The sequence below is a fragment of the Enhydra lutris genome, unplaced genomic scaffold (genome assembly GCF_002288905.1).
Source record: "Enhydra lutris kenyoni isolate GAN:26980312 unplaced genomic scaffold, ASM228890v2 scaffoldscaffold32, whole genome shotgun sequence".
Taxonomy (NCBI): Eukaryota; Metazoa; Chordata; class Mammalia; order Carnivora; family Mustelidae; genus Enhydra; species Enhydra lutris.
In genome coordinates, this window is record NW_019154116.1 from 11,888,691 (window position 1) to 11,911,475 (window position 22,785).

The 22,785-nt window shown below is 52.3% G+C and overlaps 1 protein-coding gene across 3 annotated transcripts in view; it reads left to right on the forward strand.

Annotated features, from left to right (window-relative positions):
• LOC111153393 (trio Rho guanine nucleotide exchange factor) overlaps window positions 1–21,089 on the forward strand; it is a 355,850-nt gene extending 334,761 nt beyond the window's left edge. For 2 of the 3 annotated variants that reach the window (XM_022512390.1, XM_022512392.1), the window contains 11 exons: window positions 1,644–1,821; window positions 4,034–4,857; window positions 8,865–9,112; window positions 10,671–10,809; window positions 11,832–11,859; window positions 12,063–12,225; window positions 12,489–12,610; window positions 13,900–13,978; window positions 15,606–15,806; window positions 18,032–18,170; window positions 18,733–21,089. In XM_022512390.1, coding sequence (XP_022368098.1) covers window positions 1,644–1,821; window positions 4,034–4,857; window positions 8,865–9,112; window positions 10,671–10,809; window positions 11,832–11,859; window positions 12,063–12,225; window positions 12,489–12,610; window positions 13,900–13,978; window positions 15,606–15,806; window positions 18,032–18,170; window positions 18,733–19,281 — 2,670 coding nt within the window. In that variant the 3' untranslated portion in view covers window positions 19,282–21,089. Of the gene's footprint in view, window positions 1–1,643; window positions 1,822–4,033; window positions 4,858–8,729; window positions 8,738–8,864; window positions 9,113–10,670; window positions 10,810–11,831; window positions 11,860–12,062; window positions 12,226–12,488; window positions 12,611–13,899; window positions 13,979–15,605; window positions 15,807–18,031; window positions 18,171–18,732 lie in introns of all 3 variants that reach the window. The other variant, XM_022512391.1, reaches the window with a different exon arrangement.
• Window positions 21,090–22,785: the final 1,696 nt, after the last annotated feature.

A 22,785-nucleotide genomic window follows, 5' to 3' on the forward strand; every position in this document is an offset into this window, starting at 1 on the left:
TTCCCAGTGTCGTCTTATTCTCCTCCGCTCAATGCAGACACACTGAGCACTCAGTGCTCAGCATGGGGCCGCGGGGGTAAACCAGACAGGCAGTCCACACCCTCGAATAATTAGTTCTCTGATGAAGGAGAGACACAAGTAACCAGACAAAATAATTGCAGATGGCCTTGAGTCCTATAAATGGGACAAACCAAGGGCCAGATAGAAAAAAAGCAGGGAAGAGGGCTTGAGGTCCCAGCAAACAGTCCCTGGTCTCCCAGGGACTGTTTGCTGGGACCTGATGCAGTCTGTCTTCCTCCCCTCCCCCTCCCAGCTCCCATCTCCATCCCTGCTCCTCCCACCTCTGCAGCCATGCAGGCCCTGAGCTGAGAAGGGAGATGTGCTTCCCTGTGTTAGGGCCTCCTACCCTGGGCTGCTAGGCTCCCTGTCAGGACCAGGGGCAGGGACCCTCTTAGGCCCTCTGAGCCCTAAGGTCTTAGCACACAGGTGGGACATCACACCATCCCGCTCCCCATGAGGCTTCTGTCGGCCTCTACAGCAGCCTTCCTACTTTTTCCTGCTCTGGGCTACAGGAGGCTCTTTTGCCCATCAGAACCTAGGGAGGCACTCAAGCTGGGCTCTATGAACCTTCGGGCCTATTCTATCTCCTACCATCCTCCAGCCCTCCCACCCAGGCCGCTAGAGGCCCCCAGGTTGTCACTATGCACCCTCCATCCTCTGGACATCTTACCTGTTCTTCCAAAAGGCTTCTGACTTCTCCGCTCCACTCCAGCAGCTTAGAAATTCTATGTTCTTGCTTCAGTGAAACTATCCCACGTGCAATATCACATATAACTTCATAACACATGTCCTATGAATAGTCAAGGTTTTTAAATAGTGTCATTTTATGCCTGGGGCAGAGCAGGGAGGGATACACAAACTGGCTCATCATAAATGCGTTTGAAATCAGGTAATTTCTAGGCCCATGTTTCTAGTTAATATTCACGTTATTAGTTAATCCCCTCGTCTCTGAGTTTGAAAAGTCATTGAAAAGCTTCAAGATGATGATATCCCAGGCAGTAAAAATGACAGCTCAACCCAAAACTGGTTGTTTCAACTTTGACATAGGAGGAACTTTACATCATTGCACCTGACCAGTGGCAATAAATGTGCTTTGTTTTTATTATAGTAAAATACGCATAAATTCGCCATCTCAGCCATCTGTCCGTGTGCAGCTCGGTGGCATTACACACATTCACACTGCTGTGCAGCCATCCCCTCGTCCACCTCCGAACTCTCCTTACCTGCAAAACCAAAATTCTGTGCTCTTGAAACAACCACTCCCCATTCGCCCTCCCACCAGCCCCTGGCACCCACCGTTCCACTCTCTGGTTCTGTGACTTTGACCACTCAAAGTCTTATTTCATCTATAAGAAATCCTAACACTATTTGTCTTCCTGGGATTGGCTTATTTCACAAAGCATGACATCCTCAAGGTTCATCCACGCTGTAGCATATGTCAGCCTGTACTTCCTTTTTAAGGCTGATTAATACCCCATCCCTCGTTCCAGAGACCACATTTTTTTTATCCATCAATCAATCAACGCACACTTGTGTTACGTTCACCTTTTGGCCATTGTGAATAATGCTTTACTCTTTTTAAGGTGAGTTGCCTTTGCCTGGAGGAAAATGTGGAAAACGATCCGTGTAAATTTGCTCTGACATCGAGGACGGGTGGTGTGGTGGAGACCTTCGTTTTACATTCATCCAGTCCAAGTGTCCGGCAAACTTGGATCCATGAAATCAACCAAATTTTAGAAAACCAGCGCAATTTTTTAAATGGTAATGTATGTTCTGTTACTGGGTGGGTGTTTTGCTGGAGGTACACATTTCTGTTTCTCTTCTCTCTCCTGCTGCGTCCTGCTTATGATAACCAGACAGAGTTAGCCCAGACTGTGTTTCAGGCTCTGTCCTAACAAGCACTTGTGTGTTACTTCAGTTCCTTTTCACAACGAACCCTGGTGGCAAGTACTGGTGTTAGCCCACTTTACAGATGAGGAAGCTGAGGCACGGGGTAGGTCAGTAAGTTACTTAAGGCCCCACAAATTCTTTGTGGCAGAGTCAAGGTTCCCAGCAGGCCCTTGCCCTGGGCACGTGTCAGGCACGTGTCCACACGGCCTCTCGCACCATATGTGCCCTGGAGCCCTGTCCTGGGAAGGGAGTGCTTGAGAAAGACTGAGGCAGCAGACAGAAGTAGACACAGATAGTGTAGACATTCTCCAGTGCACCTCTGAAACTTGCTTTTGCTTGCATTGCTTTTTCATACCTCCCACCTCCCGTTAGAAAACAAGACCTGTAGTTTTCCTTCCCAGCTTCCATGACATGAGAGATGACAGGAAGCTGCAAAGCACCTTAGGGGCTGTGTCTTCTCCACAGGAGGGTGACCATACTGACCTTACGGTTTAGATAACTCCTCTGACTCGTTCTGTGGGTGACCTGCAACTGCCTCCTGCTTCCCTTGTTGATGGCTGACTCTGACTCTGCATCTAACTGGGCCATCACTGATGAGCTCTGAGAATTCGGCCGGAAACTAGATAACTCATTTAATGCCTTCTCTTTGTCCCTTTTCTCCATGTTCGTGTTCTCTGTTTGTGCCCCAGTCCAACAGGATGTTGTCATTTCTTTGTCACCCTAAAACTACCTTCACACCTGCATGATGTTCAAGAGTCACGAACACAGGCATTCAGTGCAAAATCAAGGGCAAGGCAGGTTGGGACAAGGCGCGGCCAGCTGCCTGGTAGTTAAGCAAGACTGATCGTTTTTTTACACCTGTGGTTGGCTACATGGGGCTCGTGGGGGTTCGGGGACCATCCCTGTGAATGTAGGAAAAAGTTCTGCCGCCATGACAGCCAGTGCAGGCTGCAGTGACGCGTTGCTTGGTCATCCATAGCAGGCGGGCGTTGGGAGGGCTCGGTCAGCTTTTACGTCTTGAAAATAAAATGAACTGCCTCCCAAACTGGAAGCCAGAGTATTCCAGGCTGTGAAACTGTACTAGATGTCCTCAGTCTACGGGAAGGACCGATTCCAGAGGATGGAGCACCATCTGGAATGGCCTGGGAGCTCTGGACACGTGACACTCTTCCCTCTTGCCCCTTGTTCCAGTAAGAGGCCATGGCCAGGACAGACTTAGTAAAATGTCACTGGGCTACAAAATGCTTGTTCCCACCTGCCTGATGCCTCCCAGGCAGGAAGGGGTTCTGCCTAATTGCTTTATTTCTCAAAGGTTTTAACGCTTCGAAAGTTTGTGTTCATATCTCCCCATATCTTATTCGGCACGTTCCCTTCAGTTTCCTGCGGATAAGCACGTACAAACTCAATTGCCGGAGGGGGAGATGGGACAGCTCCACGACCCGCGGGGGTCTTTGTGGAGCTCTTTACCATCCCTTGTTTCTTGTGCCAAATCTGCAAAGCAGAGGTGGTCCCTAACGCTGCCATCCTGCGAGCCTGCAGGGAAACCAAGGGATTCCTTAGCTCCCAGCCGGGTTCTTCTTTTCCTGACCTCTCGGGTTTAAAGAAGACCTTTATAGCAGCTGGGCTGAATTTTCCCACTCTGTGGGAGCCGCTGCCGTCTGGGATTCTCCCACACGGGCCGTTGGCCTCCTCCACTTGGCACGGATGCAGGAACTCTGCTCGCTGCTCCCAGGCTGTCCCTGTCGGTCCTCACACACTTGGTGCTTCCTCAGCCTTCTCGGCCGCAGCCACTCACGCAGGCGCACCTCCCATGCACGTAAGCTGTTCATCGATAGACGAGTGGCGTTTAAGACCTTTGCCTTTACTGATGGATGGTGTCTGTCCGCTGCTTCCAGGATGGGTGGGAGCTTAAAGGTCATCGTGGTTAGAAGGCTTGGGGATGAGCCCCCACTTGCCTGGGGAAGGGGGCATTCAGGACCGGAATACCGTTTCCGTGAGATCCTGTGCCTTTCTCCTTTGCCCTCTGAGGATGTTTTGCTTGGTTCCCTGACAATCTTTTCTCTGTGTGTCTCTTGCTTTACAGCCTTGACATCACCCATCGAGTATCAGAGGAACCACAGCGGGAGCGGGGGTGGCGGTGGTGGGGGCAGCAGCGGGGGAAGCGGCGGCGGCGGGGCCCCAGGCGCCGGAGGCGGCAACCCCAGCCCCGGCCCCGGCAGCTGCAGCGGCCTCCCCAGCTCGAGCAGAAGCAGACCCTCCCGGATCCCCCAGCCTGTCCGACACCACTCCCCCGTGCTGGTCTCCTCTGCAGCCTCGAGCCAGGCAGAGGCAGACAAGATGTCAGGTATGTCCACTCCCGGCCCTGCACCGCCCCTTCCCGGCAGCAGCCCTGCCCCGGAGGCCGGCCCTGGCCAGCCCAGCAGGCACGCTCCGGGAGAGCCCGAAGGCCCCCAGCAAGACTCCGAGCACATCCCCAAGATGAAGGTGATCGAGAGCCCCAGGAAGTCCTCGGGGAGTGCCACCGGCGCCAGCCGCGATGCGGATGCCAAGGAGGCACGGGCCAACCAGGAGGACAGCCGCTCGCGGAGCAGCCTGGGCTCACTGCCCCTAGGAAAGCCCAGGCCCGGGGCCGTCTCGCCTCTGAACTCGCCTGTGGCCACCGCGTTCCCTTCTCCGATCGGCAAGGAGCCCTTTCCCCCCAGCAGCCCCCTGCAGAAGGGGGGCTCCTTCTGGAGTTCCATCCCTGCCTCCCCCGCCAGCCGGCCGGGCTCCTTCACCTTCCCGGGGGACAGTGACTCCCTCCAGCGGCAGGCACAACGCCACACGGCCCCCGGCAAGGACACGGACCGCATGAGCACGTGCTCCTCGGCCAGCGAGCAGTCCGTGCAGTCCACCCAGAGCAACGGGGTAAGAACGCCCGGCAGCCTGCGCCCGCCCGCCCCACTGCCTCTGTCCCGCCAGCTCTTCTAAACCTCCCCGTGGCCGCTGCTCTCCTCCTACTAACTCCTGGCCCTCCGGCCGGCACCGTCTGCAATGGTCAGCTCTGCGCCCTGAGCCTGCGGACCAGCCGCCTTCTAACCCCTCCTGCCGCGGGAACAGCGCTGCTCTCGTCTCTACTAACTCGCTCCTTGCTTTGTGTGTGTCTCCTTAATCCGGGAAGCCAGACCGGTAACCTTCTGAACACAACACCTGTGCGTCTTTCACGCTCTCTGACCAGCAGAATACCTTGGAACTTCCTTTTTACCCCTGCTTTCCTCACACATGTTTTTTTTAGAGGGGTCAGTGTCCCTGCTGTTTACTTCCTATTTAAATTGGAATCTGTACACTTCAAGCTTTCTGCTCATGGCTTGGTTGTGCTCTTTTATGCCTTAAATTATCTTTGCAGCATTTTTGACTCCTCTGCTGAAAAAAAAAAATCCCTCAAGAAAACTTCCAACAGCAACTGACAGCAAACTAAGCAGACAAAATGGGGGGAAAGGAATCTCTCCAGTGGAAATACTTGCTTCCCCCAACTTTCACTCTGGAAGAGACTGCTGTAGGGCCTCTGGAGCCCGGGCTCCTGCCGGCGGCCGCGACCATCCTGCCTTCTGCCCAGCAGGGGGCGCGCTGCGGGCGCTCCGGGCTTCCTCGCCCTCCTCTTGCCCACACCTATGTTGTGTCCTCAAGCAGAAAGGTTGCTGTGGTGGGTTTCTCCCCCATTTTGTGGCTTCCTCACTATCCTACCCAGCTGTTTTCCTACACGGCAGATGGCCTGACCTCTAACACTTTTCCTAAAGGCATGCGTGAGAGAATAGAACTGTTCCAACGAGTGTATGTTTGATTGCTTTATAAATTTTTAAATACATTTCCCTAAAAGGGTCTGTGTCTCTCTTTATGAAAACAAATCTAGCTTTTGCATGTCTCTAATTTTTTCTGGACTTCTGTTAATGTCCTGTTTGGGTTGACGTGGCCTTCTCTTTTCTTCCTATTTGTTACGTATTTTGTTAAACTCAATCTTTATATTTAATTGAGGAAGAAATTAGGAAATGGGTCTTGGTACACTTCCTTGCCCTTGACTTTTATTTGCTAAAATAAGTGGTCCAGGCAGGCGTCTGCTGCAGTGGCTGTGACCCGTGTCGTCTTTGTGGGTGCCTTACAATGACCTGGCAGGGTAGCCTGGCCCCTAGTTGGGTCTGAAATGCTAGGAAAGCGGGTGAGCGCCTTCAGCCAGAGGAAAAGAGGCAGAGGTCCGCAGGGATGCCATGCCTGTCCACATCTGGCTGAATACTCGGGAGGCAGGCCTGGCCTTACAGCTGAGACCCCTGCAGATTGGGGAATTAGGCTGGGGAACAGCTCCCGAGCTCCTCCTCACCTGGACACTCCCCTCCCGCGGATGAGGAGCGCTCAGAGTCTGTGCTTCAGAATGAATCTCAGCTGCTCCGACTCAGATGCCACGCTGGTCCCCGGGTCGCCTGAGAGCACACACAACTCACCGTCACCACCCGGCTCCCTCCCAGGATACCCTGAGACAGAGGCACAGTCACAGGTGCCGTATGTTTCAGCTTTAGGCTGCAAAAGTTGCTTCTCACTTTTTCTCAGGTGGTAGGTAGCCTGGAAAGGGAGATGCCAGTGTTTTTGAGGAGTCAGAGTGCCTTACGGAAACGCCCTGGAAGGCCAGGAAGACCACTAGGGGCCTAAATGGGGATGTGAACATGTCCTCTAGGACTCTTACGTGTTCTGGTTAAAAGCAACTGTCGCCCTGCCCCATTTCTACCCAGTTGGGTCATCTTATCCTCCTAGTGGGTCAGCAGTGACCACCTTCCTTCTTGACTACTTCCACGGAGCTGTCTGCGGTCACAGCCGAGCAGCTGTGCCCAGCCCATGGCCTGGGTTCATCTTGCTCCTTTCATGGGCACCTTCTGGAAAGTTCTGCTGAGAGCAGAAGTGGAGTGGATGAGGACCAACCCACATGGTGACTGTGCCAGCCCCCAAATGTGGATGCACAATCTGTCTGCACCTGCCCACCTGGCAGCGGTAGAAGTGCACCCCTGCCTTCGTCTCCGAGACCAGATGGCCCACGCACATGCCCAACCCCCCTTTCTGTAAGGGGGTGATAATTGTGCCAGCTGGGAAGGTGGCTTCGACAACTAAGGGAGACAGATTTTAAATGCTTGATACTTAGCTTGGCGCGTAGGGGGTGTTCAGAAAATACTGATAGCAACTAATTATTGTGGCAAAATTATGAGAGAGCTTGGGATGCTCTGTGGCCAAAAGCAGCTGTGCCACATAAGTTGCTTTTTGTTTGCATTTTCCAGCAAATTTGGCTTTGTGATCTCGAAACTATTGGGTGTTGCTATATAAGTCAGAATAAAGTACATGCTAAAAGAATAAAATGGCATAAATGAATATGCACAGGCGGTAGCCTAACGTGGACAGCATGGGGACCCACGAGAAGCAGGAATCTGCAACAGACTCTCAGCTGAGACAGAACCAGAGCTTGGCACTCTGCTGCGTTGGGGCCAGAGTCCTAGCTCCGCACCCCAGAATCCTCCGCACACTGGCTTCTTAACGGCGGCCCGCCCTTCTGCTCCCGCGCATCTTAACACCAGCTCAGTAGCCCAGGGCTGACAGGCACGTGGCAGGGTTGGCTGACGGTTGCAACCATGCCACCTGGGAGCTGCCCTGGGCACCCAAGAGCCCAGCAGAGGCTAGCATCCTCGGAGCCCAGGGGACCCGCAAGCAGCCAGACGACATCATTGGTGGGGGCCTCTGAGGACAAGCTCTACCAGGAGCAGGGCACGACGCCCTTTCCCGCGCCCCACCTGTTGATAGGGGGCATTGAGCAAGATGTAGCTCAGGATGTGCCCATGGTGTCAGCTTCCTCCTCCTCCCCTGGAACAAAAGGGTCACTTGGTACATGACAGCTGGGGACAAATACTGCCATTTGCCATTTGTGTTTCTTCTACTCAGCAGCTGACACCACTCAGCTTGTGGGCCTAGGTAGGTGGCCTTCAGAAACGATCTGTGTTTTACTCTTGCAGTCTTGCCTCATTGAGTCGCTGAATATGTACTGCGTGTCTGCTACGTGTCCGTCACCGTGGTGGACCTTAGAGACACACAGTGAACCAAGATACTGGGGCCCGCTAGGACTCCAGAAGAGAATTGGTTTTCTCCTGCCAAAGGCTGTCCCTGGAGCTTGAGTCATGGGGCCAGCGGTGCCCACAGCTGCTCTGCAATGCTGTGTAATCTTTGTGTTCCCGTGGCAACAGCACCTTCGGGACAGTTGAGTCGTGCAAGATCAGGGCCGCTCACTGAGGGCCACATAGCAGGCAGAGTAACTATCCATGAGAGCAGAATAGCGCTGATTCCCTTTTCAGGTGTTCTTCATTCTTTTCAAAGGAGAAAGAGGTAAAAGTGATGACGCCTGTCAGCAGCTTGTCAGGATCCTTGGACATGCGTTCTCGGGGAACGTTTTCTCTGGCAGACTTGGGGTCGCTCCATCATCCGCTGAGTCAGTGAGCTGAGGAGCTACTCTCCGTGGCCTTTGAATGTAATAATACTCTTTTAAATGAACCTGGTAGTCCCAGTGACAAGGCAGCATGGCATCCACAGGAGGACTGAGCCATTCCTTGGAGGGTGCAAGGAAGATGGGATTAAGACAGTAGATGAAGCTCCCAAAAGCAAAGGGTCATCATTGCGGTGATTGAATCTAGATTGTTGTTTGCGTTGCTTTCTAGAGAAATCCTGATTTTTAATGACCCAAAAAGAGGCACAAAGATAACTAAAGAGAGCATGGAGAGGAGGGCAGGTGCCTCCGTGTCTGGTGAGCCCTGCTCTGGGTCGTCACACTGCGGCGCGTGCTGACAAGCGAGTTCATGACATCAGATCTCGTTTCAGTTCCCCTCTGCCTCTTGTTTTGGTCTTTCCCGCTCCAGAGTGAAAGTAGCAGCAGTAGCAACATCTCCACCATGTTGGTGACACACGATTACACGGCAGTGAAGGAGGATGAGATAAACGTCTATCAAGGAGAGGTCGTTCAAATTCTGGCCAGCAATCAACAGAACATGTTTCTGGTGTTCCGAGCCGCCACTGACCAGTGCCCCGCAGCCGAGGGCTGGATTCCAGGCTTCGTCCTGGGGCATACCAGTGCAGTCATCATGGAGAACCCCGATGGGACTCTCAAGTGAGTCCCTGGCAGGCCAGCCGAGGGCCAGGGGGCCTGCGCGCGAGGGAGGCCTAGAGGCCCTGGGAGGCGGGAGGTCCAGCGAGAGAGCAGCAGCGTCGTCTGTCGGGGCGAGTTCATCTCTGCGCACAGTGTGGAGCCCCTGAGTGAGGACGGGGTGGCCCTTCATCTCTCAGACTTGTTCTGACGGGCTCTTTTAATAACTCCATTTGCAAACAGCCTTTTTAAGCTACTAGGGTATTTACAATAGTACTATAGTCTCCGAAGGTCTCGGGCTGGGGATGAGGATTCCCCAAGGACCTCTAACTCCTTAGCCGGCTATGCCAAGGGCGCAGCCGGGCACTCTCATTCCGGGAGCTGCCGGTGAACATCTGTGTGGTGCCATCACCATCACGCCTCACCTCTTCTAGAAGGTTCATTCAGTTAAGAAATGACCAGTTTTGCTGTATTAAATTTTGTTTTGTTTTGTTTTGTTTTTAAAGATTTTATTTATTTGACACAGAGAGATCACAAGTAGGCAGAGCAGCAGGCAGAGATAGAGGGGGAAGCCGGCTCCCTGCGGAGCAGAGAGCCCGATTGTTTTGGTTTTTAAAGAAAACTGAATTCAGGTGCTGGTTTAAAACCCTGCCCTTCCCTGAATCTCTTTGACCTGTGGTAGGGATCAGCCCAGACCAGCAGACCCAAAGGCAGTGTGGCAGTGGTCGTGCTCCTCTCCAAGCATGGAGGACCCTTGTCTGGGTTCGCAGCTCAGGCTGGCCCGCATCCCAGCACCACCCTTCACCTCCGGGTTTGGACCTTACAGTCCCACAGGGAAGGGGCCTTGGGTTCAGGCTACAGAGAGCCTCTCCTCAATCCCCTTGTCCTGTTTCTCCTTGATAGGCATGTTTTATTCTAGCACATTGTTCAAGATTCCCGTTTTGTACTTTGTTTTATCAAAGAGTGTTTTTGGGCCTTATATTAGGGTTCTCCAGAGAAATAGAACCAATAGGAGAGTAGGAGAGAGAGATTGTGTGTGTGTGTGTTCCAGGGAGGAAGCAGGTAATGTAAGGAATTGGCTCACACAGTTATGGAGACTAGGAAGTCGGAATCTGCAGTGAGGGCCGCGGGCTGGGGACCCATTCTGCTGGAGAATTCCCTTGTGCTCAGGGAAACCCATCTCTTTGTTCTACTCAAACCTTCAGTTGATTGGAGGGGGCCTCCGGTATTGTGGAGGGCAGTGTGTTTTACTCTACCAATTAAAATGTTAATCTCATCCAGAAACACCCAGAACAATGTTTGATCACATTTCTGGGCACCCAATAGCCCAGTTAAGTTGATACATAAAATTGACCATTACCAGCACTTTGGTATTTTTAATCCTCAAAAGTGAAGAGCTACTTTCCCTTCTAATGGTTGAGACCCACAGGCGGGTTTCCCTCAGCGGAGCTCACTGGTGCCAGGGAGCCTCAGTCACCCCAAATCCTTAAGTGGGCTACTCAGCTTTTCTCTAAGGCTTTCAGGAATCGCTTGCTGAACACTGGAAAGATATAACACTACCAACATGTTATTTTCCCCCTAGGAAGTCAACATCTTGGCACACAGCACTCCGTTTAAGGAAAAAATCTGAGAAAAAAGATAAAGACGGCAAGCGGGAAGGCAAGTTGGAGAACGGTTATCGGAAGTCGCGGGAGGGGCTCAGCAACAAGGTATCTGTGAAGGTGCGTATGAGCATCTCCAGGAACCTTGGCCATCCTTGCGGGTAAGCGGCAGGGCTGGTGGCAGCCCAGAAGCCTGCCTCATTCATTGCCGGGGCAGCGGCGGGGCTGGTGGCAGCCTAGGAGCCTGCCTCATTCATTCCCGGGGCAGTGGCAGGGCTGGTGACGGCCAGGAGCTTGCATCATTCATTCCCAGGGCAAGGCTGGTGATGGCCCAGGAGCCTACATCATTCATTCCCGGGGCAGCAGCTGGGCTAGTGGCGGCCCAGGAGGAGTCGTGGGCCTGGCACCTGGCCTCACTTGCCGCCATCTGCCTCCCACCATCACCTCCCGCTGCCCTGTCGGCAGCTCCCGCTTTGTAGAGGGCTGACGGGGACCGTGCTCCCGGCACAGGTGCACATGCGCGTTTCCAGTCGCCGGGTACCTGCGTCGCTGACCAGTGCACATGTAGCTTGCGAAGAAAGCTGCCAGCCGCCCTGGTGATGCAGAGCCAGGTTCTCCCAAGTACACCGTGTGAAGCAGCCGTGGCACTGACTTCCCCAGTTGCCCGCTGCGCACTGCCGGGAAGTGACTGGAGGCTGGACACCCAGGCTCACTGGCTTTAGCACGTTTCCTCGGTGCTTGCTTCGGTCAGCTTTATTCCCGTCCGACTGCCTTAAACCTAGCTGGGGGGTGGTTGCTTGCACAACCCTAAGGGGACTACAAGGGCTCAGGTCAGGGCACTGGCCGCTCTTCAGAAGGAAGGGGCCCAGGGACCAGCCGAACCCGGCCCACTGGATGAGGAAAATGGACATTTCTGAGTTCAAGAGGCTCTTTTGTGTTTGTGGGCAGCAAAACAAAAACTCGCTGAAATTTGTATGACATGAGGCTTTTGAGAGCGCTTAAAGGCAGTGAAAATGTGCTCTGTTTTGAGACCCACATAAGTCAAGTTGTATTGCTGTTCATCTGTAGCCTGGGAATTAAAGTAACATATCTCAAAGCAGTTCATGTTTCTGGCCAACATCCGTGTGCTTTTTCCTTTTCAGCTTCTCAACCCCAATTACATATATGACGGTGAGTTCTGTTATCTTATTCCTCTGCTTTTGCGTAGTGTAGGGTCTATGGGGCATGTTGTAGAACACTGGCGCATAACCTGGGGAGCAGGTTTTCTGGGGTACTAGGGCATGGGCGACAACTCGTTCTCATTCTTGTTGGGATTGGTGGGTGTGGGAAGGGAGCCAAGGATGACAGGTGTCAGTGACTCCTTTCTCTGGCAGTTCCCCCAGAATTCGTCATTCCCTTGAGTGAGGTCACGTGTGAGACAGGAGAGACCGTTGTTCTTAGATGTCGAGTTTGTGGCCGCCCCAAGGCCTCGATCACCTGGAAGGGCCCTGAACACAACACCTTGAACAACGACGGTCACTACAGCATCTCCTACAGGTGAGGGTGGATCTCGCTGGCAGTGAGCATGACCTCCGTCCACTGTGACCACCACAGTCCACCCCTCACTTGCCCTCTGTACCCTGACGCTGCCCACAAGGGAGCATTTCATACTGGGGTGTGCAAAAAAATTAAAATTCCACTGAAATTCCTTGTCAGTATTCCTCTGTCATTTTCTGTGACCCCAAAGGAGAGAGGGTAGGGATGGTCACTGGGGGAGCTGTACCTTTGTGACTCACAGTGTGCTGTTATCTGTGTGGCAGTGACTTGGGAGAGGCCACTCTGAAGATCATCGGCGTGACCACAGATGATGATGGCATCTATACATGCATCGCTGTGAACGACATGGGTTCAGCCTCATCCTCAGCCAGTCTGAGGGTGCTGGGTAAGCAACACCCCTGAGCCAGGGGCACGCATCTTCCCAGACTCTCAGGTCCAGAAACCCCACCCCTGCGCAAACACACTCAAGAGGGTCTGAAATATTGGCAGTAAGTCACTTGTGGGACCTTCCCAATGAGAGCTGCAAGTGGCAGACCCCAATGTCTAGGGTGTCTCGGGGAGGTGCACGGTGCAGGCCACTGACTGCAGGCCCTGGGCATCCGAGCAGCCGGTGCCATCCTCCAGGTTGGAACATGGTGTGTTCCATCTCACAGTGCTCAAAACACATTCTCGTATCTGACTTCTCTTTTACGTAGTTGCTCAGTTGACACTTTGGCTCTGAGGGAATGTCCTATAAGTTGGTTTCTCGCAGACTGTGGAAGGAGAGGAAGGAGCGTGGCTGAGGCCTGTGCAGACTCTGTGCCTCACTGAGACCTAATAGCATCCCTCCTAGGAGCGCAGGGCAACCACGGTAGGAACCGGTGTCACTCCGGTCTGAAGCCCTTGCTCTGTCCACAGCCCAGCAAGGCCTTGTTCTCTCTTCTTGGCCAGACCATGAGCTCCTGGAGGCAGAACCCACATCTCAGGCCCTCTTAAATTCCCACTGGTTGCACTGACCTGAGTACATACTCAGTAGGCGACACGTACCAGTTGGTTTGCAGCTCTGGTTCCGCGGAAGCCAGCCGTGTGCTGACATTGCCGTGCATCCTTCAGCTGCCCGGCTCTAGGAAACTGCTTCCAAGAGCAAAAATAAGAATCTGACCTAAAAGGTGTATTGAGTCCGGGAGCGCCCTGTGTGTAGACAATGAACAGAACTGGCTTAGCATTTTTATCCCATGTATCTTCACCCCAGCTATTTTAACCTCATTAAACCAGAGAAAGGAAATGATCTGATTCTTGGATCATGACACAAGGAAGAAGGAGAATCTTGAATTTAAAAGGGAAGAATCGCCAGTGTTCTAATTTGTGAAAGATGTCACAGAAACTATGCAGGTGATTTTTGCTTTGTAAGAAATCAGTAGCAGAAGCTAAAGGAGCTTAGGAAGGTAGAAGACTCCCACCTTGGAGATGCTAGTGGGAAAATAATGGGAAAGGAAGCGTGTGTTTATTTCTGTCCCGTGAATCCATCTCTTTTCGTCCTAAGTCCCGGCCTGCGGCGTGTATTCACGCTTCCAGCGCAGGTCAGGTGCTCGGTAGCCGCGTGTGGCTGCCATATTGGACAGCGCAGGCCTGTAGACTTCTTCCCAGGAAGCGCCACATAACCCAAGCTCAGGGGAGATGATGCTCTTTTTGCAGGTCCAGGGAGTGATGGGATCATGGTGACCTGGAAAGACAACTTTGACTCCTTCTACAGTGAAGTGGCTGAGCTTGGCAGGTATGAAATAAAACCCAGGGCCCCTCCCAGGAGAGCAGAATGTATGACATAACGCTCTGTAAGAGTAGGCTGATAAGATTAGTAGGGAATTTTGCCACCAGTTAGAAGGTACATGAATTATATTTGAAACATAATCTGTAATTGCCTTTTGATATTAAACATTGAGGGAGTAAAGATGTTTTCAACTTGGGTTCCAAGAGAGAATTAAGGCCTAATGCCATAAGCCGTCTGTTGATGTAATGACTTAACCCTCCTGCTGTGCCTCCAGGACTGTGCTAGCTCTGTCCGGTTCCTGGGGAAGTCAGAGGAGAGTCGCTCAGACCCTTTTTGGTTGACATTTAATTCTCTTGGGGAGTCCCAGTTGAGAAAGGCTGAATGGGATCTTCAGATTGGAGATGTAGATTGGAGGGGCAGCCAGGCCTGGGGCAGTGGCTCAGAAGTGTCCTGGCCCCAGGACTTGGCCCTGCTGCCCGTCCACACAGCACTTCTCCACGTGCAGGGTCATGACCCATGTGGTGAGAAGGAGGTCAAAAGCATGCCAGCTGAGCTGGTCTCTTTTAAAAAGCTTTCCAAGAAACTGCCCCAGCAGCAGCCTCCTACAGTCCTGTGGCCACAGTGGCCGTGCGCCTCCGGGTACCTGCTCACCCACTGGTATGTCAGGCTGACACGCCCTCGCTTACCCCTGCTGCACCAGACACACACTTACTATCACTTCTGACACATGTAAATGATCAGGCAGATCTGTTGGTTTCTCCTGGCCTCAGCTGGCTGGGACGCTGGGCCTCTCTCCACATAGATTTCCACATTGGGCTTCCTCACGGAAGCATTTTAATGGCGGAAGCATTTTAAGACAGCAAAAGCAGAAGCTGCAAAGCCTTTTAAGGCCCAGCCTCAGAAATCTGCAACCACACTTCCTCAGCATTGCGTGGGCCTACAAAACCCATCGGCCAGGCCAGATTCAACACCAGAGAAATAGACTGTGCCTCTCTGTGGGAGGAGTAGCAAGGTGGTGTGGCCATTTCAATATTTATTTACAGATTTACCTCTATTCCTTGCTGTCCCCAGTGCTCCCAGAGTCATCATCGGTAGTAGGCTCGGACTCGAGGTCCAGGACCCTATCATCGAGGTCAGGTCAAGGTCTTCTGAGCTTCTTGGGTACGGTTTACTGGGTAGAGCTTCAGAGGCCGTGGGCTATCAGTGGGTGACCAGACCCACACACTCATCCCTTCTGAAAGGAGGGGGCATGAGGTGACTGGAGCCACCACGTACAGATCAAGCTTTTTGACGTAGTAAGGAAGGTTTTCCATGAGAGCAGAGGTGGGGGCTGCCTGGTAAGCCCCATGGTATCACCTCTGCCACTTCCAGAGGTCAGGAGGGCACGTGGCCTGGCCAGGTGCAGGGTGAGGAAATGGAGCCTGCCTCCAGGAAGAAGAAGACACCACCAGTGGCAGAGGGGCTCGGAGACTGGCAGGCTCCCTCGGGGTCACTCTGAGCCACTGCTCCTCCACAAGTGCCCAGGGAGAGCAGGGCCTGCAGACAGGTCTCCAGTCCATTTAGGTTAGCAGAGTCTTTTCTCTTTGACATACTCAGAGTCCTCTGAAAGTGACCTTCTCAACCTGTTTTCCAGGGGCAGATTCTCTGTCGTTAAAAAATGTGATCAGAAAGGAACCAAACGAGCAGTGGCCACTAAGTTTGTGAACAAGAAGTTGATGAAGCGTGACCAGGTCACCCATGAGCTTGGAATCCTGCAGAACCTCCAGCACCCACTGCTTGTTGGCCTCCTTGATACCTTCGAGACCCCCACCAGTTACGTCCTGGTGTTGGAAATGTGCGTATGCACCCACTGCCCTCCCCTGTTCGTAAGCCTCAGCCTCAACCTTAAGTGATTTTACTGTTGTTTGTTCTCTGAGACAGACAGAAATCAGGATTTCAGGATCCCTATTTCCTGTAGTGTGTGTGTATGTGTATGTGTGTATGCCTGTCGTCAGAGAACACAGTTCTAGAGCTTTCCAATAATAGTAGAAAGAAGTACAGTCTTCAGCACATGCTGTTCAAATGAGGGAGCAGTGAGCCCAGCATCAAGACACCTCAGCACCACCCAGGTTCCCAGGCTCCCCGAGGGGCCGGGCCCCTAAAGACTTCTGCCCCTGCAGGAGGCACCACATGGCTGCTAGGGGCCCGGGAGCCTCATGGCTGCTGAGTGGGCTCCCTAAGATCTTGCTCATGTCCGATGCTTCGGGCCTGCAGTCCTGCCCCTCGGAGCTCTGGCCCATTGCAGGACGGTCGGAATGGGAGAGTGCGATGCACCTTGCACAGAGAACGTCCTTGGGAAAGGGGGTGGGCCTCTGGCCAGAGCAGCCCCCAGTCCCATGGGGCTCAGTGAGCTCAGTGTGCCACCCCGATGAACAGTGCACTCACTCGTCTAAGGAGCGAGTGTGAAAACTGTGACCCAAGAGCTGTGATCCTCAGTTGAGGGCCATTTGCCTCCCCCCAGGGGACATTTGGCCATGTCTGGAGACTTTTGTGGTGTCACAACTTGGGTTGGGGGTGCCGCTGACATCTAGAGGGTAGAGGTCAGGAGTGCTGCCCAACATCCTGCAGGGCCCGATGGGCCTGCAGCAGAGAATCACCTGTCCCTGAGCAGGTACCCGGGTTTGGAAGCCCACCCTAGAACATTCTCGCCTCTCTGAAATATCTTGGCATTGAGCTGTGTTTGAATTCTGTTCTGTTTGGGCTGGAGAGGCTGGGCGTCTGACAGCTACTGCTCATTTGGGGATTTTTTAATGAGAACTATCCTAAAGTCCTTGTCAGAAATCAACAAGACTTCCATTTCTGGCTGAAAAGTTTAAGTGTATTCAGCTGCCATTTCTTCTTAGTGGAAAACTGAATGGTTTAGTCTCACTGTACTATTACTAGGATTTCTTTTCATAACCGATTTCTCTCATCCAAGTACTGACCAGGCCCGACCCTGCTTAACTTCCGAGATCAGACGAGATCGGGCGTGTTCAGGGTGGTATGGCCGTAGGCTCATAACCAATTTCTACCAAATTCTCCTCAGTTCCTCTTTGTTACCTGACAAGTGGCTGATTTTCCGTTTAGTTCCTATTCCACAGACAGCGGGCAGCGTAGCCCGGTGTTCAGAGAGCCTGGGGCCAGAGCGCCTCGCTGCAGTGCTGGCCTTCCTGGGCGGCTGCTTGGCCTTGGGAAGGTCGGCCTGAGGATCTAGCGAATTGACAGTAAGCATTTAGTCCCTGGCCCATGGGCAGCGCTGCCGTCAGTGGCTTTCCCTGTCAAAGTCATTGACAGTAGGAAGGATTCAAGTCCAGCATGAATCCCTCAGCATCCTTGCTCCCGCTTCAGGGAAACGGGAGCTCTGCGGACGTTTTGATCGAAGGCACAGTTTCAGATCACAGGTCCCAGAACTGGCGGCGGCAAGCTGGGGAAGGGCAGCCCTCCAACCCAGGTCGTGAGTGAGCGGGAGATCGAGAGCAGCGGCAGCAGGTGTTACTTATAAGGGGCCGAGGTCACTAACTGGTCACAGCTCCCCTCTGAGTGGTTGTTTCCAGAGGCACCCAGGAAAAGCACAGCGGGAACTTGGGTAAATGTCCAGACCCTGGAGGCGTGCGGGACAGCCTGTCGTGCTGTGGAACACCCAGGCGGCAGCTCCCAATGGCTGTCTTCTCAGCACACCTTGAGGTCTTCCTCTTTGCTTACGTTACCTCATGTGGCCTTCCCTTTGCCTGTCTTACAAATGATGGAGCGAAGGCTCAGGGAGGTGTGTCACTTCATTCTGTCCTACAGCAGGTGCCTGCAGAGCGCCCCTTCCTCTCCCCTTCCCCACCACCTCTGAGGGCTGGGCACCCTTGTTCCCTGCTCACATCCATGACGAGGTTGACCAGCAGTCCCGCTCGATACGGTCCTGCCCGTAGGCAGAGGTGTGCTGCTGAAGCATCAGCCTGGTAGGATGTTACCAGCGGGCATGGACAAGCTGTTTGTTGCCTCTGAAGTGACCCAGCACCGTGACGAGTGTTGCACACATTCCTGCCTCCACAGGGCTGACCAGGGGCGTCTCCTGGATTGTGTGGTGCGATGGGGAAACCTCACCGAAGGGAAGATCAGGGCGTATCTGGGGGAGGTTCTGGAAGCCGTCCGATACCTTCACAACTGCAGGATAGCACACCTGGACCTGAAGGTTAGTGGGGCTCTTGGGGCCAAGGCCAGCGTGTCTGACCATGGCCCAGCCACCTGGCTCTCGGGGGCCTCCTCCCAACCTCCCAATGTGTCCACTGCACCAGGCCAGGAGGCGTGGGGGGATGGCGGACCTACAGGAGGAGGTGGGTAGTGGGAACCCTGATATCCAATCTCCATTTTCAGGATTTTGCTCTCAATGATATAAACAGTCAGTAAAGTATAAGATAAACATTTGAGATCTTCACACATTTCATGAGGTTCCAGAAAGTTCCTGTGAGCTTTGTGAGGCTGATGTGAGACTGGGTCAGTGGTAGCTGAGAAAGGAAGGTGACTTTTACTATTAGAGCCAGGAGTGCCAACGAATGCCCAGCTTCCTGAGCCAGCATTTTCAGCACGGTGCCTTCATGCTCACTTGCCGGGAGGGCTGTCTGCACGCTTGGAACCGCCTCCCGTCTTGTGTGGGATGCTTTCTTCCAGTTGACTTCGTGGATTCCTGGTGCGCATCCCGCGTAAGCTTGAGATGGGGATCGATGGAAATGACCATTGTCTTACCTGTCTTCTAGCCTGAAAACATTCTGGTGGATCAGAGTTTGGCCAAGCCAACGATTAAACTGGCTGATTTTGGAGATGCTGTCCAACTCAACACGACCTACTACATCCACCAGTTACTGGGGAACCCCGAGTTTGCAGCCCCTGAAATCATCCTTGGGAACCCCATCTCCCTGACCTCGGATACATGGAGTGTCGGAGTGCTCACATATGTGCTTCTCAGCGGCGTGTCCCCCTTCCTCGACGACAGCGTGGAGGAGACCTGCCTGAACATTTGCCGACTAGACTTTAGTTTCCCAGAGGACTGCTTTAAAGGAGTGAGCCAGAAGGCCAAGGAGTTCGTGTGTTTCCTCCTGCAAGAGGACCCTGCCAAGCGCCCCTCGGCTGCGCTGGCCCTCCAGGAGCAGTGGCTGCAGGCAGGCCGTGGCGGTGGCAAAGGCGCGGGCGTCCTCGACACGTCCAGACTGACTTCCTTCATTGAGCGGCGCAAACACCAGAACGATGTTCGACCTATCCGTAGTGTTAAAAACTTCTTACAGAGCAGGCTTTTGCCTCGAGTTTGACCTATCTTGAAGTTCTTTCTCATTCTCTTTCACCTGCCAATCAGCTGTTAATTTGATTTTCGAAGAGAAACACAAACCAACAGAACTGATCAGCTGCCGTATGTTCATCGTGTGACACTGGGCTCCGAGCGAGCTGTGCTCGGGAGCGCCTGGGACTCGGGAGCACGCAGTGCTGGGGTGGAGGACCTTCTCGCACACTCTCGTGAGCGGAGACAGCATTGCTGTATCACAGTCTTTTATTCAGGTTTCTGCAAAAAATAAAAAGAAACTTTTTTAAACGAACATGAATAGAATTTTGCAAATTTAACATTTTCCAAGATTTATTCAAGGAAACGAAATGCCTATGTTCAACCACTGGTGTTCACGAACAAAACAGATGGCGGACCCCTCCGGGGAGGACTCACCCTCGTGGTGGCCGTCCCTGCGGCATCGTCCAGAGCTCGGGGTCCACCTGGCTCTGAGCTTTCCCAGCTGCCGGGTCTGTGTGCGTCTCGCTGGGACGCCAGACTGGGCTCCTGAAATGTGCATTCAACCTCAGACTTTTGCATAAAAATAGAATGAATCGTTCTGCTCTGATGAAATGTAGGCCTTACTTGTATATAAGACTGGTCCTGCCTTCAGTCTGTCATTTCCCCTCCTGCCTTCCCTCCTGCTCCCCACCCGCTGCCCAGGGCTTCCTCTGGGGGAGGTCAGGGGGCTCTGCCCATCCACCCAGGACATCAGGTTGGGTCCTGCCCTGAGCCCCAGTAGTCACTTCCCCGTGTTCCCCACCCCTCCAAGCCGTCAATCAGATTGTTGAGCAGTATACAGTCAGATGAAAATACTGTAAATGCACTCATTGGGGTTTTGGGTTTTTTTTGTTTTGTTTTATTTCATATCATGTGCAATGTTGTGGCTTTAACATTTTATGCAACTATTTATGAAGACCTCTGTTGTACCTGTAATAAATATATAGAAAAAGCACATGCTTCGTACAGTGAGCTTTATGGTTTTGTGCGTGTGTCGGGGGTGGGTGGGGGGAGGGGTTGTAGCCCTGTGCCATCAGTTCAAGGAGATTTAACTCTTCGTGAAATTTGTCAGTTTTGAGGACTGTAAAAAGTGATTTCATACTCTGAATATAAAACTGGATAATAGGGTAATGTTTTAAAATTTATTATGCTATTATTCAGAATGCCAAAGTATTATTTTTTTTTCCCAAAATCAGTCTGGACATTTACTACTTTTTAGACTTTTTGACGTTCAACTTTCTGTACAGAAATTGGCTGGATTTTGAGCTTTTGGTAAGAAATAAAAGCCAATTAAGCCCTAGCCGCCCTGAGGCCGGCATCCGACGTCGGTGTCGTTGGCAGAATTCACGCCATGGTGGGGAGGCCTTGGGACATGCCGTGGGGCTTCTGGGCACAGTTGCATTTTTCGGGATGTCCTTTTTCCTTCGTTGTGTGAAATGCACAAAAGAGAGCAGCCCGCGTCCCCAGCCGGCCAGACACCAGAGTCTTGAGCCGTAAACTGGCCTAGTTCAGCTCTGCCGCTTCCAGTGTATTTTATTTATTCCTTTGTTGGGTTTTTGTTTGTTTCTTGTAAAATTGTACAGAAACTTTTTAAAAGAAATTGGATTCAAAACTGGATGTGTATTCGTAACCTCACAACGTTTATTTGTGTATTGTTTCTTTTATTCAGTTAAGTTTTTACATTATTTTGCATGTATATTTCTTTGTACAGAGACCTTACATGTTTACACAGTATGATGTGATGTAAATATTTTATTTTGCCATCAGTTATTTTAAAAAATTAAACATATTTGCCTGATTTTTGCGTTAGGCCTTTTATTTAAATTGATCACCATGGAATCGAAAAGAGAGACATCACTGAGGGAGACTGAAAGATTGGCCTCCTAGGTCTGGTGGGGAGCTGAAGGGGAGAATGTTCTGGATTGGGAATCCGCTGTACAGAGCCAGAAATGGGAGTTGGTGAGGGGCCTGCAGATTGGTTCCCAGAATCCAGACTCCAAAGACAGTGGTGCGTAAATCAGATTTCAAGGGTGTGTGGTGGGGCTGCACCTCGTCCTGGTCAGAATCGCTGAGGTCCCCTACTTCTCAATGGACACACGAATCGAGCAAGGGGAAGAGCTGTTGCCTCCTGGCCACAGGAAAGCAACCTAATGTTCAGATGGATGGAAGAACATGAAGCACTTGGGTTCGAGCGTCCATGTTCGGAACAGACCCCCCCGGTGGTGGCTGGCCTTCAGCACCCACCCCAGGAGCTGTGGGGTCCTGGAGCACTTGTAATAGGCTTTATTATTCCTCAGTTCTCTGACATCCTGAAGGTCGGGCAGGCGTGAAAGGACAACATTTGTGCTGAGGCCCTAAGTCAGGGAGGGCGCGAGAAGCTCACCCGCCCAGAGACAGGTGCCGCCTCGAAGTCTCAGCGCGGCCCGCGGCTCGGGAGGCTCCGGAGGGCCAGAAGCACGAGGTAGGCTCTCCTCCTGCGCGGGGCAAGGGGGAGTGGCCGCCTCACCACAGTGCAGACCTCAGTAGCGAGACTGGGGCGAGTGGGGGTTTTCTTGTCACCGGACACTTGCCAAAGGAAGTCGTTAACGCCTATAGGACTAGCCAAGCATTCTCCCAAGTGAAAAATGGCCTGTCGTGATCACTACCTAGATTTTTTTTTTCCCCTCAAAAATCATGATGCTTTGTATTCTGCATGTTAGCATTTATAAATCCATAAAGCTCAGGGATTCCTTTCAGCTCTAAAGGGAAGAAACGCAGTATTTTAGGAGAACACATGCTGAGCATTATCTTAAATTCAGGATATCAGACTGTCTTAAACCTCTGGAAGGAGAGATCCTTTCAAATGCACTTTTTTGAGACATGAATTTGTGGTCACTGCCCAAAACAAAAAACAGAACATTTCCACTATCTCCCAGAGTCCTCATGCCCCTTCACTGCCAGGGTGATTGCTTTTCTGATTTCGAATGTTCTGAGGTTAGTTTACCTTTGAATTCATGTAAATACAATCACATAGAATGTACTTTTTAAAATCAAGCTGAGCTTTACCGTGAGATCACCGTAGATGTGCCTGCAGCGATATGAGATGTCCCCTTTCTCTGTTCTCCCCTGTGACAATGTCTTAAAAACATACCACATGTCACAACCAGGATATTGACATTGATGCAGTCAAGATGCAGGGCGCCCCATCACTGCCGGGATCCCCACAGCCCCTTAGAGCCATGCCCACCCCCTCCTGCCCCTAACCCTCCCTTGATCTCTGTCAGCCACTAATCTGGTCTCCGTTTCTGCAATTTTGTCCTTTCAAGAACGTTAAATAAATGGAATCATACAGTCTGTAACATTTTGAGATCGATTTATTTAGCTGAGCACAGTTCTCTGGAAATTCATCCAGATTGTGGTATATATGAACAGTTTTCCTTTTTATTACTGAGTAGTGTTCCGTGGGGTGGATGTACCATAGCTTAGTTGTTCACCCGTGGAAGGGTGTCTGGAGTTT